The 16500-nt window shown below is 39.9% G+C and overlaps 1 protein-coding gene across 1 annotated transcript; it reads right to left on the reverse strand.

The window, feature by feature from the left end:
• Positions 1-280: 280 nt before the first annotated feature.
• On the reverse strand, positions 281-16183 carry PATE3 (prostate and testis expressed 3). Its single transcript, XM_053202545.1, has 3 exons — positions 16166-16183; positions 957-1200; positions 281-461 (listed from the first exon to the last, which is right to left on the reverse strand). The coding sequence occupies exons 1-3, from the start codon at positions 16181-16183 to the stop codon at positions 337-339; spliced, it is 387 nt and encodes a 128-aa protein (XP_053058520.1). The 3' UTR covers positions 281-336.
• Positions 16184-16500: the final 317 nt, after the last annotated feature.

A 16500-nucleotide genomic window follows, 5' to 3' on the forward strand; every position in this document is an offset into this window, starting at 1 on the left:
GTTCAGCTGAAGTGCTTCTAGCCCATCTCAACTATCTTAGCTGATCATAGGGTTTGGGAACAGTCTTGTTTTAAATTTCGCTGCACAGAGCCTCTTGGGACAGGATTCTTGAGTATAGAAATGCCAATCCCTGCCATGGGAGAGGTCTGTTGTTCAGAATCATCATCCTCTGACTGAGATAGAAACTGAGCTGGAGGTGCCAGGAAGGGTGACACTGAATTAAAGAGACAGCTGGGGTACTTACAAGACAGACAAGGCAAAAAAGCAAGGGCAGGCAGGGTATGAAGGGTGAGAAACATCAACACTTCAGAGTGAGGCCTCGGGAGGGCAAATATCTTAGATTTCGATGTTACAATAATTGTATCTGCAACATTTATGAACGTAAGTCCGATTGTGGAAATCAAATGTCAAGTCTCTGCAGAATTTCTGACACACCATATATGATAACTGCAGAATGTTATCTGTAATAAGAAAGAACATAGAAAATATGATCTAAGTTTTCTAAAGACAAGTCAAACCCGGCACTATTCCTGCCCGTGGAAATTTAATTAGGTATCAGGGTGGGTTTAGGGATGGCTTCACAGCGTATCCCTACCATGAGGACTGAGGCAGGGAGATGTAGAAACCACCGGCCCCCTTCATGTTCGTTTGCCTGAGGTCCCTACAACTCTATATAGCTGTTTCATTTCCTTTCCTGGTAGATTAGCAACTAGTGCTTTAGTGTCTTCAGAGTTAGAATCTGGTCCATTTTGTTGGGAATATAGGGCCCCCGTCGTCTTCCTCCTGTCTCATTTCCCCCAATCCTCTTCTGTCTGCATGCACAGGGACCTGAGCTCAGAGGCATTCTGCTCGTCGGTTCCTCAGACTGGCCGTAGTCTGAGATACAAAATCGCTGAAGTGCTCTCCTAAGAATTTTCTAAGATTTTCACGGTACCTCTACTGGCCCTCTAACTTACCCTGGAAGATCTTTAAAGACATGCACGACTCAAACGTCTGAGCAATACAGGAACCAAAGCCTCTTCTACAGCGATCTGTCCGTGTGCGAAGGTGGCACGTTAGGCACTTCAGGGGTGTCACTGCTGGAGAGTGTAGAGCTGGTGTCAGACCAGGGACACTTTGGAAGGAGCTGGAATTATCTAGACCTGATTGTGGAGGGTGGAGGAGTAGGGGTGACGGGGGTGGGGGGCGGCGGATGAGGAGCTGGTGGTGGGTAGAATAGCATGTAGTAAGCAGTTGGAGCTCTCACCAACTTCGTATCACAGAGCAATGCGATTGTGAGTATAAAAGGATTCTTCGGATCCCTATTTTAGCCGTTTTAACCTAGGTAACTCAGAGCAAAGATTTAGCCCCCATGACTTTGGTTTTTCCAGCTTTAAAACGGTTCTATTAATGATGGCCTAGCCAACTTGGCAGCACTGTAGATAGGTGGGAGTGTAATAATGAGGGTGAATGCTTTAAACTATTTTACCCAAGAGGCGCCTGGGTGGCTCAGTCGGTTGAGCGTCTGACTTCCGCTCAGGTAATGATCTCTCAGTTCGTGGGTTCGAGCCCCATGTCGGGCCATGTGCTGACAGAGCCTGGAGCCCGTTTCAGATTCTGTGTTTCCCTCTCTCTCTGCCCCTCTCCCGCCCACACTCTGTCTCTGTCTCTCTCTCTCTCTCAAAAATAAACAAACATTTTTAAAAAATAAAAAAAGAATAAAATATTTTACCCAAACTAGGTTACTAACATTTGCCACTTAGATATTATGAGGTAATATACTCTGTAATTTTGAACTTTGAATTGAATGTATGTAAAGTCCTCATGAATTACAACATATTAGTAACACTTTCCATGGTATTGTGGGATAACCTAATCAGAAATACAAGTTTAATAAAACAAACAAAAAACCTCTCCCTGGTGCACCTAGGTGAGAAAGGAAAGTAGCATTTATTGAGCATCTGATTTGGGCCATGCTTTCTCACTTTGCATCTGATTTAATCATCACAAGAGCCTCGTGAGTAAGTATTTCCCCATTTCTCAGATGAGTAACCAAAGGTACAGAGATTTTAAAACAGCAATTTAAAAAAAAAATTTAGTGAGAAATAATTGTTCTTGTTTTATTTATTTTTTTAATATAATTTATTGACAAATTGGTTTCCATACAACACCCAGTGCTCATCCCAACAGATGCCCTCCTCAGTGCCCATCACCCACTTTCCCCTCTCCCCCACCCCCGCATCAACCCTCAGTTTATTCTCAGTTTTTAAGAGTCTCTTATGGTTTGCCTCCTTCCCTCTCTAACTTTTTTTTCCCCTTCCCCTCCCCCATGGTCTTCTGTTAAGTTTCTCAAGATCCAGTTATCAGTGAAAACATATGGTGTCTGTCTTTCTCTGACTGACTTATTTCACTTAGCATAATACCTTCCTGTTCCATCCATGTTAAGACAGCAATTTAAAAATTCTGGTTCTAGAGCATCCAGTATTTCCTCTCCTATAATCACTTGTTTTCATATAAACCCCCTGATAAGGGTATCAAAAGTCACTGTTTAAAACAAACTACAAAATTATTCATTATAGACTGACCAGCTGTCACAGCAAATGGGATACAGATTTATGAATGGAAAGGATGACCTAAGGAAAATCTTGCTAGGATTTTAGATTATAGGGAATGGTAGGGACAGAATGGGGAAAGAGTAGGAAGGGGCAGCCATAGAGGCTTGAGCCCCTGGTGAGGAATGGCAGAATGTTGAAAAGGTCAGAAAAGTTGGCCCGTAAGGCAGAAGGAGCATTCTGAAGAATGGCTTCCCCTCCCTTATAAACGTGGTCAAGGCTCAGCCCTCCATGGATACCTCCTGTACATGTAGAGTTTCCAAGGGCTCCTGAGATCCTGCCTCTGGAGCCCACTTCTCAGGTCTGTGACTCACCTACAGTGAAGCAGAAAAGGAAGGAGACTATCAAGAAATGTTTGTCCATCCTGAACCAGAAGTCTTCTGTACAGGAGGAAAAGAAGCCAGGAACTGCAAGAACAGCTCTTTAGGCTATAGGGAGGAAACCTTCTTCTTCACAGGGCAGGAATTATTCATGCCTAAGGGAAACCAATCACACAAGCTTTTCTCTGGAAGCTCAAGTTCATTCTCTCTCTACCCCATAGCAAAGCATAAAGATAATTAGTAAATTTGGGGGTTTACATTAAGCTAACTGGGTTTTTTAATTATAATCTTTAGCACAGCAATTATTGTTATAGTTACTACATTATCATTCTTATTCTAATTTTACAGAGAGGGAAACTGGGGCTTGGTGAGGTCCAGTATCTTACCCATGATTACATATCTAGTGGAGGCCACACTTTCAACCACCTTGATTCAATGCCTCTTGGAGATTTATTCATACCATCAACGAATAAGTATTATTGAGAACTTTGGTGTTCCAGGTACAGTTCTGTGTGTGCACGTAGAGCAATGTATAAGTAAGAAAAGATCACGTAGCTCCTCACCCGACGGGGAAGAAACAGGAGAATGAAAGAGAAAAAGATGTATAATCTATGACCAAGCTGGGCCTTCAACCTAGAACTTCTGATTCTCAGCCCAAAATGACTTCACCTTAGCAGAAATCTGTCCTCCACAGTCAGGGACTATTTACTCTGTAGGGCTGGGAGATTCTTGCTAGAATTACCACACAACATGATCTTTACCAAATTTATATTGTGAACTGGCTCGTTTTTCTATGATTTAGGTATCTATCTCTACAAAAGTTAACTCAGTTAAGGCTCACCATGGGTAAAGCACTGGGAAACCATGACTAACCCTGGCATTCCAAGTCTGCTTAACCTGTGTCAGTGAGCTGATGGCACCTTGGCAAGAGGTATTGGGAATCTTCCATGCAGAGCTAATTTAAGGACATATTCTTGCTTGTAGGAACAATACGTTCATTAAAACATATCAAGTATGACATTTTTAGATATCAGGTGAAGATTGGGTGACATGAAGTCTTACGTCAAATGCCACAAAAGTTACAATGTTCTTTTTCTATGACCAGAGTGTGGAGCCGACCATTGCCCAAGAAGAGAAACATGAGGGAATTCGTTTCTTCGAAAAGAATTGATTCTAGAATGAAAAGCCAGATTGTGAAGTCTTCAGTCTAGTTTTCTATTCTGCCATATTTCAGGAGGGCATCTTAGAAACTGGATGGCATTTTTTTCAGGATTTTTCAAAGGCTTATCAAGAAGGCAAAGCCCTAAGCCTTTGGTGCTTGGGTTTACAAGGCTATCAGGGCATTTCATTTGTCACCTATTTTCTCTGATTTATCTGTTTAAAGAGAATGACTCTAAAACCATAGAAAATGAAGTAAAGAACATTCCAGGTTAAACTGCAGTTGGTTTTCAGTGTCTACTCTTCTTTCAAGGTTCCCCTTGGCAGATGCTTTCTGAAAGGCCCATTGAGTTTTGAATCTCCTTTCTGCTGGATTATTTCTAGTTAAGATTGTGAAGTTTTGCAATTCTACCCAAACATTGGGTACCTGACTTACTCCTCATCCTCCCCCAGAACCTTACCCATCAAGTTTTTTCTTGGAAACATTTTCCTTCTTCATTTAGCACGGCATAGGAAAGAATAAGTATTAGAACCTACTAGAGGCTGTGTGGTACGATGGAAAAAGAGGATTTTCCTGGGAGTCTGAGACTTTTGGTTGATTACTATGTAATTCATGGCATCTTTAGCAAGCCATTTATCTGTGATTTTTAGACTTCAACAATTCTATGGTCCTTTACGACTTTAACATTCCATGGTTTCATAATGTAAATCATGAATATGGATACTAAGATCTGTTATTCTGACCTAGCATTTTGCCTGGCACATGGTGATGTGCTGAGCATATGATGGATAAATCTCACATGATACCACTATCCACAATCCCACTGATACAGAGTCCCAGATTAATGCACTCCATGGCAAGAAGGCCATCTACTCAGCCTAGATGCCATTTGTCCTGCTCTGATGAGACAGCAGAACATTGTGTCCTCATATTCATTCTTGGCTTCAGGGTTGGTAACTGAAATCTTGGTGATACCACAGATGAGCAACCCTCTTAATCTGGCTTCTAAATGCTGCCCTTTTGTTTTTTGGAGGGAACGGACATAGAGTCAGAAGTCAGGCTGCTTTGTTCCTTGGCTTCCAGGGGAAGTAATGGCTTTTCAGAGTGTATATAGAGTGTGAAATAATGATCTTTAAAAAGTCTGGTGGAGAGGAGCCTGTTTGCGGGGCCTAGGGAAATCAGCCTCCTCTTCCAATTGCTGGTGATAAGAGAGGTGAAGGAGAGAAGAACAAAACCAACATTTATTGAGTGCTTGCTATGTGCCACACATGGGGCCAGCCACTTCTACTTGCATCGTTTCATGGAGCCCTCACAACACCCTGGTGGTGAAGCGTCCATGAAGCAGCCCGGCTGAGGTTCAAGCATAGATGAGTGTCACTAACATTCTCTTTGTTCACAATATTGCTGTTAATATAATGTTTTAGATGAAAAGTCCTGATGGTAATGAAAGGTTTCAAAAAACCCTTTCAGGACTGTTTATGGACTGAATTTATGCAGGTGTCGTAACAGATTTTTGTTAGCACCTTATCTTGGCTCCTGAGCAAAATTTATTAATATGGGGTTTAGTGGCCTCTTAGTTTCATGAGGTCCATGAACCTTGCTAGAAAATTTTAAATTTTTCACTAACCTCTTGTCGGGGAGCAAGAATTGCTGTCCCCTTCAAGATCCTTCTAGCCAGACTAAGAATCAAATTGACATGAGACAGATTACCAGGAGAAAATCAAATTTAATAGCATATCTATGGCGGATCCACACAGACATAGAATATATGTATATATATATCCCCAAACTAAGGAAAAGGGGGCAAGGGTCTGGGACTTCAGAGGATAGGAATGCAATTTATGGGAAGATTTAAAAAAAGAGTAAATATTTGGTAAACAAGTATTTGCTGGGCCACTCTGAAACAGTGGGACATGGAGAACTAGGTTCCTCCCATCTACCATACCTAGCTCTTACCATGTTGGAGTTTTATCTATGGGTGATAGCTCTCTTCCTGGAGCAGGTCCTCCATCTAAATTCTTTCAAGAGGTTGAGGGGTGCTTTTCCTGAATCTGCTGGCTTTTGATTGATTGCTTTTTAACTCAAAATAATTTTCATGCCAAAGTGGTCCATCTTGGGGCCTCCCGCTCTTGGCTACACTCTAAAGGTTATCAATCACTCCCTTCCATATTCAATGTTGGCAACAAACTACAAAACGTTAGCAGTGCCTAAGATCTTGTTCCTAATAGAAGTAAATGAAAAAACAGGAATCAGATGTCTTCATTTGCATCTTTGAACTTACTAGGACACAAAGGTCACAGTGGTTTTGTGTATGTGTGTGTGTGTGTGTGTGTGTGTGTGTGTATGTGTAAATGTTCTTGTGAATGCAGATAGAGTAAAAGTGCACCTCACTTCTGTCTTTCCAGAAACCATATCTTAGAATTTGGAATTTTTCCTAATAAGAAAGCTCAGTTGGAAAGAATTGGCGTGTTTCTAAACGTAGTTGTGCCATTTTACAAAACCCTTTTCTTGGGGCTTCTGCATATTTTCTTACCAGCCTGCTGAATAAATAGAAGCTCCACTTATATTGGATAAACTTTGGTGAACCATGTCGGCACTGATTCGTGGACTGCAATGAAGGAAAAAACTCTGTCATCCATTTTCCTTGTCCAACAGTTCCTATTTCTTTAAAACCTTGAAGCAGCCATTGAGGAATTGGCACTTATGCCACACCCCTTCATTTTACAATGGGATGAAACTAAAGCCACCCTCAGTGTTGCCAAGCTTCCCATTTCCTTCTGGTTTTGCTTGCTCTGCGCATGCTGAAGCCATCGAAGAATTCTTACATCATGAGTCTCCCCTGGGAAGTGTAAAAGTCAACGACTTTTTGTCAATAGGTAAAAAAGGTGGTTTTATCATTGCAGAACTTTGAGGGAAGCAAAAGCTTCCTGTCTCTTTCTGCAGACGGAACGGAACTCCTGCAATGCTGGGTGGGCGTCTGGTTTTCCTCGCCTCCTAGCTACTCACTTGTTTTGTGACAGACCATGCACTGACAAAAGACTATTCAAACAACTCTAAAAGAAATTCTGTCATCAGCCAAAAGAGCCATCGACTTTATCCAAAGTAATTTTCTAAATCATCACATTTTAAAAATGCCTTTGCGGGGAATAAGAAAATCTTCTCTGTCACCACCGAAGTTCTCTGGCTTTCAAAGGGACAAACTTTAGTACCGATTTTGATAAGTTTTATTTGTTTGCTTACTTTTTAAAGAAAAAGCAAACCTACTCTTGAAACAATTTGAAAAAGAGGACTTTATTCATGGCCTGGCTCACCTAAAAGATACTTTTAACCATCTGAATGAGATAAAAATTTGCACTCAAGGTTCTGTATTTATCGTTAAGGTGTTACTGAAAAATTAAAGATTTCTTGGCTGAATTGCCGATATTAAAGAAGAAGGTAGAGATCAATATCCTTGCAAATTTATGTTCTTTTCCCCCAACTTTATTCAGATATAATTAACATATAGCTTTGTGTAACTTAGCAACTTTCAAGAAATGTAGCACAGGACTGTGACTTATAATCGCAATGCTGTGCATTAAATTCCTAGAACTTACTCATTTTCTAACTGTAAGTTTGTACTCATTGGCCAACATCTCCCTCTCACCCTCTTGCAAATGTTTAAGTGCTGTGGGAAAAGCTTTAGCAGGATGGAATTGAAATACAAAATTTGTTGTCAATCTATTTGGCTCTTTTCGTGTGCTTCATTAGTAAACAGATTGAACATCTGTTCAAATCTTTTGTCCCTTTCATTAATATTTTCCCAGAGTTATTGATACATGCTTGACATATAACATTGTGTAAGTTCAAATTATTAATGATGTTTATTATTATTGTTTTTAAAATCTGTAGAATAAGTAGTTTTATTCTGTTTTATTCCATATTTTGTTAGGAAATGGTCCCTCTATTTCTATTTTCTGGAGGAGATGGTAGAGAATCTGTATAATTTCTTCCTTAAGTTTTTGGTAGAATTCACCAGTGAACCTGTGGAGGGTATGGGGGGGGCTCTCTATTTTGGGAGGTTATTAACTATTTAAATTTTTTTAATTAAAAATTTTTTTAGATTTACATCCAAGTTATTTAACATATAGTGTAATAATGATTTCTAGAATAGAATCTCATGATTCATCACTTACGTATAATACCTAGTGCTCATCCCAACAAGTGCCCTCCTTAATGCCCCTTGCCCATTTAGCCCTTCTCCCCTCGCGGCACCCCACCAGCAGCCCTCTGTTTGTTCTCTGTAGTTAAGAATCTCTTATGGTTTGCCTCCCTCTCTGTTTTTGTCTTATTTTTCCTTCCCTTCCTCTATGTTCATCTGTTGTGTATCTTAAATTCCACATATAAGTGAAGCCATATGATATTTATCTATCTCTGACTTATTTTGCTAAGCATAGTATGCTCTACTTCCATTCACATTGTTGCAGTAGCAAGACTTCATTCTTTTTAATCACTGAGTAATATTCCATTGTATATGTATGTACCACATCTTTATCCATTCACCAGTCAATGGATATTTGGGCTCTTACCATACTTTGGCTATTGTTGATAGATGCTGTACACATTGGGGTGCTTGTGCCCCATTGAAACAACACAGTTGTATCCTTTGGATAAATGCCTAGTAGTGCAATTGCTGGGTCGTAGGGTAGTTCTATTTTTAATTTTTTGAGGAACCTCCATACTATTTTCCTGAGTGGCTGCACCAGTTTGAGGAATGCAAGGAAGGTTTGACATTAGAGGAAGGAATCAATTTAATTGTCCCCATTCATGGAAGAAGAGAAGCAAAACTTCAATGATAAAAACCGAATATCAGTTTATAATAAAATTATCATCAAATAACAATAGAAGAGAACTTTTAAAATTTGATAGAGTGTCTATTAACATCCACGTAATGGTGAATTATCAAATCAGAAGTCCTTCCAACAAACTGTGCAAGAACAACTGCATAGCCATATGGCGAAAGATGTAACTTTGCCTTTACACCATACAGAAATATTAACTTTACATGGACCATATATGATATATATCAACTAAAATGATAAATCTTCTAGAAGAAAATTTAAGAGAAGATATTCACCACATTCAAGTAGGCAAAGACTTCTATAATGAAACGTGGAAACACAAATCATAAAAGAAAAAAATTGTAAATTTAACTTCATCAAAATTCAAGTCTTCTGATTTCTGAAAATCACTACTAAGAAAATACAACAGTAGGCTACAATTGAGAATATACTTCATATGTCTCACGAATATACCATTTCATGTGACTAGTGAGGCCTTTTGAGCTTTTGAACCCTGCCCCTTTACTGAGTTATCAAGTCTGAGTTGACTCACTCCCAAATGTGAATATCAGCCTAGAACATACATCACAAGGCTTCCTTGGACTGGGCTTCAGTTTTCATTAGCACTCAGTAGCAGATCCATAGCTGCTTTTCAAAAGGGCTAGAGCTGTGTCAAGGAGGTGAGAAGTCGCAATCTCCAAGTGGACGTTACCTCTTTGTTGCCAGAAGCTCCAACATCTGACTATCATCAGCCACAGTGTCTGTAGTTCAGAAAAGTCATTAGGGTTGAAGGGCTCAGAGGTAGAGAGTGGGCCACAGATTTTCCCCTATGGGAAAAAGTCCAGGTTGTTTACCACACACACACACACACACACACACACACACTTCTGGGGTTACCACAGCTGCAGGGAGATTGTTAGTCTGTGGTCGGGAGGGTGGTACATTCAGGGAGGAGGTGAAGCTAGTGTGTAGGGCATGGCTGGAGCAGTGGGAAGTTTTTTCCTCCTCCTCCGCACCTTCTCTTACTATTGGTACGGCCCCCCTCACTCCTACATAACTCCCCCACTCTGGGGCTCTCTCCTTTCCCATCAGGTGCTGCTGTGGCTTTGCGCTGCAGTCCTCTGTGCTTTCAGCCAATATATTCATGATCTGCTGTGTAGCCAATTTCCTAAACCTTAGTGGCTTAGAACAACAAAATATATATTATTTCGAAGTTTCTTTGGTCAGGAATCGGTGTGGCTTAGCTGGGTCCTTTGCTTCCGAGTGTTTCACGGACATAATGAAGGTATCGTTGAAGCTGTAGTGATCTTGTGGCTCAACTGGGGGAGGAGTCGCTTTCAAGTTCACTCACACAGTGTTGACAGATTGAGCTGTTCAACTGGTTGTTGGCTTCAAATGAGAAACACAGCCCTGGATAACACTTTGATTTTAGCCTTGTGAGATCTTAAGCAGAGAATCCAGTCACGCTGTGCCCAGACTTCTGGCCTACAGAAACTGTGAGATAATAAATCTGTGTTGTTTTAAGCCACTGTGTGTATGGTAATTTGTTATGCAACAATAGAAAAGTAATAAACAAACAGCTAGGAGAAGTTTCCCTTACCTCCCCAACCCCTTGGGGTGACGAGCACCTGCTACTGGATCCCCGGACGTCTTCTCTCTCTCTTAACTCGATCCTGTGGGAGCCCTTGTCCTTCATCTTCCAGAAAGCCATATCTCTGTCACCATCATACCCTCATCTCCCAAACTGTCAAGAACAGCAAAGGGTCTGGGATTTTACCCTACCTGCGAGCTAATAATCTGGCCTGTTATTGTTTTATAGATGCTGGTAGAAGAAACAAAACTCCTGGATCAGAGACAGAAGACTTCATTCTCATGGCAAAAGCAGAAGCCAGACTCCATGTTGCTTTGCATCAATTCTCAAGTTCTCTGAGTCCCACAGGCAGTATAGCTGAGGCCCAGGTAGATGCTACTCATTGTGGGTTTGCGTTATAGCTGGGGAACACTGAGCTAGAGGAATTGACCACTTAGATACTAAGTGGAAGCACAACTGCTCTTTGTCCTGGTGGAGATGTTACCTCATTCTTCAATATTTTTCACTGTGAACACAACCCAGGCGATGGCCTGGGAAAAGAGAGCGGTCAAGGCCTTGCATCTTGGCATACTCAACAAGAATACACTGTGATGCTCAGGCCCATGGTCCACCATCTCTACTAACAAAAGTTGAAGAATATAAGCATATATAGTGGAATATTGACCTAAGAGAAAGAGAAAGTGAAAAAGGTAGAAATTTTAAAATTTAAAAGAAATGAAGAGATTTATAGATTTTAAAAGGTTAAAATTTATTTATTTACTTATTTATTTTGAGAGAGAAAGAAGGAGTGAGGAAGGGAAGAACAGAGAGAAAGGGAGAGAGAGAGAATCACAAGCAGGCTCCACACTGCCAGTGCAGAGCCCAGCACGGGGCTCAAACTCACAAACCATGAGATTATGACCTGAGCTAAAATCCAGAGTCGGACGCTTAACTGACTGCACTACCCAGGTGCTCCTAAAAGGTTAGAATTTTTTAAATAAACAAAAAGATTCAATATACAGATAAAGAAGCTCCTGAAAAAAGACAACCAAGGAAAAAGAAAAGAATACTAAAAATTAATAATCATAATAAAACACTTTTCTAAAATTATTTTAAAAGACTCGAAACTTTACATTGCAACAGCATACTGTGCCTGATGCTGTCAACTTAGAATGATCAACATCAGGACATATTCTTGTAAAATTACCAAACTTACGAAAAAAGAAAAAAAATCTTGAGTTTTTAGACCAATGTCCATAATTTATAAGGGACAGAAAATTGGTTAATCATTAGACTTTTGTAACAGCAGTGATGTATTTATGATATGTAAAGAAAGAAAATGTGAACCAAAGATTTTGAATATAGCAAAATTCACCTTCATAGGTAAAGAGCATAAAGTGTTTGGACATACAGGAATTTGAGAATTATTATTCCTATAAGCCATTTCTAAAGAATCCAGTGAAAAAATGCTTCTGATAAAGAAAATGACTGGAGATATGGATTACTCAACTTTTTTGAATAAGAAGTTCTTTATTAGTAAGAAGTCACAATCAAAAGAGTTTAAAATAGGAGTCAATGTTAGAGGACAGGAATATATATGAATCTATAACTCCACATTTACACCACACAAATCTAGTTCTATAGATGAATGTAAATAGCTTAAAGTAACTGGCCTGTAGTAAGCTCAACTAGTTTGATGGGCTTATTGTTAAACGGGCTTATTGTTAAAATATGCACTCTTACATATTTTAAGCGGAATGCAAAAGGGATCCGACCTGAACCAAAGTCGGATGCTTAACCAACTGAGCCACCCAGCCTCCCCAAAGTTTTATTTCCTAATGCAGATGATGAAGCAAGGTATGCAGAGTTTCAGTATATGGGATGACTTCAATGAGATTGCATCATCACCATGGACCAGGAGTTGAAGAGGAGATCACTGTCTTTTACTTAATTATTATTAGCGGGAAAGAAATAGTCCAAATCCAGATAGTAATATGTCATTCATCAGTATCTATGACTGGCAGAGCTGGCTTAACGTTTTTTTACTCCTTTACTAAATTCAGTTTAAAATGGACTTGTATTTAGTATTGCGAATGTACAGAATAGTGGCCAGAGGAGCCATCTACAAGCTGATGGTGTTGAGAAAGTACTATACTTGAGCTATAATAGTAAGCTTTTCAAATCAATATTTTTATGTAATAGCCTCCTAATTATTTTTTGGTAAAATTTCAGCCTTATCCTCATGTCCTAGATATTTTAAGATGTATAAATTCAGTTTCAGCTGAATAGGATGTGACTCACTTAGCCTACAAGGTATATTTGATGTGTCACTAAATTCACTTCAAAAAACTTCTTCATTCTTTTTTTTTTTTCTGCCTGCATAATATTCTATTGTGTGGATATATCACAATTTATGTAGCTATTCCCAACTGGTCCATAAACTTTCTCTTCTTTCTTCCCCCAGCTTTATTGTTTGTTATATATATCAAACAAAAGTATATATATTTAAAATGTACAATGTGATAATTTGATATTCATACATTGTGAAATGATCACCATAATCAGGTTAATTACACATCCATCACGCGACATAATTACCGTTGTATTTGTGTGTGTGCGCATGTGCATGTGCCTGTGTGGCGAGAGTGCTTATGATCTACTCTCTTAGTAACTCTCAAGTACACAGTACAGCACTGTTAACTATAGTCACCATGCTGTACATTGCTAGATCCCCAGAACGTCTTCATCTCGTACCTGAAAGCATGTACCCTTGGATCAGCCTCCCCATTCTGCCACCCCAAGCCCCTGGTAACCACCGTTCTACTTTCTGTTTCTATGAGTTTGACTTTTTTTTTTTTTTAAGTTTTTGCATATAAATGAGATCAGTATAAATTGTTTTCAATCTTGCAGTTATCAAGCCATAAATAACCGTGTGTATTCACCTTTTCACAGATGTGCAAGGCTAATTCCACAAAATGACTTGGGTAAGATCCCTAAATCTTTATAATTTTGATAGCCATTATCAAATCCCGCCCCCGACTGATGTATTAACTTACCCTCTAGTAGTGATGTATGAGTGATGAGTAGTGCTGCTTTCCAACCTCACCAATTTAGGGGTGTAATTAGATTCTGATGATTGCCTAGATCTACCCATAAAGTCAAATTGTATCTGAGTTTAGCTTCAGCTCACATTTCTCAAATTATGAGGAAAGCTCAGCACATTTTATATGCGTAAGACCATTTAAATTCCTTTTTCTGTGAACTAATGCTGTTCTTAACTATCTACCTTTCTTCTTGAATTCTTAATAGCTTTCTAATCGATTTTTAGGATTTCTTTGTAAAATAGGAAGATGCAGTCCTCAGTCTGCATTATGAGTTGCAAATATTTTGTAACTGGTTGTTTATTTGTTATTCAGACTTTGCTTATGAGTTAGTGGTTGGTTCCTAACCCCACCTCCTGCTTCAGAAGATTTTTTAAAGTGTAGCCAAACATATAAAATTTTTTATGGTTGTATATTTTTAGCCATATATTGAAAGACATCTCCCCCTCCAAGACTATAAAAACTCCCCTGCTATTTATTTGTTATTTTGACACATTAATGTTTATTTCTTTAAACCATCTAGGTGGTCAAAGGGTCCTAGATACTGAAACTGGTTTTCATTGATTTTCTTTGTTAATCTGCATAACTAGCACAACATTTCACTTTGAAATGTAAAAATACTTGCCACCTACTATTTGGGGATCCTAGCTGGAATATAGAAAGAGCCTCATTTTCACATCCTTATTATACTTAAAAAACAAAAATGAATCTGATCAACCTGGTTCCTATGTAATAATGGGCTGGAAGGACTCAAGAGCGGATGTGGGAAGATCATTATTTGTTTGTTCCACAGATATTTGGGGGGTGTTTCCTATATTCCGAGCCTCCAGATGCTGGGTATCCAGTGGTAAATAAAACAAAGTCTTGGCTTTGTGCTAGTGGAAGAATCAAAGTGACCAAATAGATATGTAAGGTAAGGTAGTGAGAATTGCTATTAAAAAGAGAAGCAGGGAAAAGGTTGGAGAAGGGATGTTGACATTTCCTAATGTCAGCCAGGAAATGCTGCCCTGAGAGGGTGACATTTGAATGAGCAAGGGGAATGTGGTAGGAAATGAAATGGGAGAAAGGCCTTTGCTCAGCCTGGGGAAGACTTGCTATGGGAGGACCTTTGGATTTTCTTCAAAGCGTGATGAAAAGTCATTGGACGGTTTTGAGCAGGAGTGCGGCATCGATGGCCTATAAAAGGGCTCTCTGACCACTTTATAGAGAACAGACTATAATAGGGAAAGATTATAAGCAGGCAAGCCAAAAAATAAGGTTATTGCTTAGACCAGGCAGGAGATGAAGGTGAAGGTTATGGTAGTGGCAGTGGATAGAGAAAAATAAACCCATGTGAGGGAGAAGTTAGTAGGTAGAATGGATAAGACTTGCTATTTGATTCTCTTTGAGGACAGGGCACAGGTATCTATAAAGAATGATTCCTGGGTTTATTGAGACCCTAAACACTGCAGTAGGAGCAGGTTTAGTGAATCAGAAAGATTATGATTTCATTTTGAGACAGCCTGAGATTGATACTTTGTGAGCCACCTAAAATTCAATGGTTATTTGTAGACGTGAATCTGGAAGTCAGAGTAGGGGTCTGAGGTAGAGATATAAAATGGCTTGTCATAAGCATATGGAGCCTACCTTAAGCTTTAAGAATGGATCCAGTTCTCACCCAATCTCAGTGAATCAGAACTCAACTTGTTCCCAGCTGCTCACTTATTCAAGCCAACTCAGACAGCTTGTTCTGAATCTGACTTTCTGTCTTCAAAGTCCATTCTAGAAGAGATTGTTATTAACTTCCCATCTTTTTGAACACCCAAAGCCAAATGTAAGCCTTACTGAAAGTTAACCCTTGACAAAACACTCCTGATACCGTCCTCACAGCTGGGCTCTTGCCCTTGAATGCTAAGACCACAGCTATAGCCACCACCTTCTTGTCTTTCCTAGCCAGATGCCCTTTCTTGTGTATGACTCCTTATGATGGAAATTTCTGATGCCTACCCTAGCAAAAGGGTCAAGGCTGCTTGTCTGAAATTGTAAGCACCACACAGGGAGTTAGTGCTTGATAGTTTCCAGGGTCTCAACAAATATGAGCTTCCCTTTCTTCACAAACTGTAATATAATCCTAATACTGATCGTGTGAGATATGAAAATTATTCTCAACGTCAGTAACTCACCCAAAAATTACATAGCTGGCAAACAGCAATGTCAGGATTTGAGCCCATATAGTGGCAAACTTGAGTCTGGGATTAAAGGATGTGTCCTTTCCACAATTCAATATTGGTGCTGAAGAGGAGTGTATGCTTTCATATCTTTCCTAACTCCGGGGAAAATGGCTCTTTTCACTGACATCTTGCAAGTGCACAGTAACAAGCAAGAAATTCCATCCTGCAAGCTTGGGACCAAGTGGTGTCAGCCGCAAGACCCATGCAATGTCCCCCTGGGCCCCTCCCTTCACCCGTATGCCATCATCTCCAGCAGACTGTGTCTCTCTGTGCTTGAGTTTCTGGCACACTCATGTCTCTGCAGCCACATGACCCGCTCTCTTCACGCTGTGACAGGCTGTTTGACATCTCTGTACTCTGACATTTGCTGTTCCTTTGGGTGCCTGTCCCTACTCACTTTTTCCAGCTCACACATTGCTAGCCCTCCAAGTCCTGTTCAGCACCCCCTTCTTCATGGGAGCCTTCCCCGGTCAGGCAGTCAGATTTGAAGGACTTTCATCTAGATGTCCATAGCCAACTGCGCTCGATGTCCTTTTTGATGTCTCTAGTGAGGCCATTGATTGACGTCCTGGTTGCATAAGCATCTTTTCTTCCTGTGATACTGGCATGTGGCATATGCTTAGAAACTATTTAATTAGAATACCAATCAATCAGTTAATAACACCTGAAGGCAAACTAGACAAATTTTATTTTTGCTCACCTTCTTCCTGAAGCTCCTTTTCCTCCACCACA

Source organism: Acinonyx jubatus, chromosome D1 (genome assembly GCF_027475565.1).
Source record: "Acinonyx jubatus isolate Ajub_Pintada_27869175 chromosome D1, VMU_Ajub_asm_v1.0, whole genome shotgun sequence".
Classification (NCBI taxonomy): Eukaryota; Metazoa; Chordata; class Mammalia; order Carnivora; family Felidae; genus Acinonyx; species Acinonyx jubatus.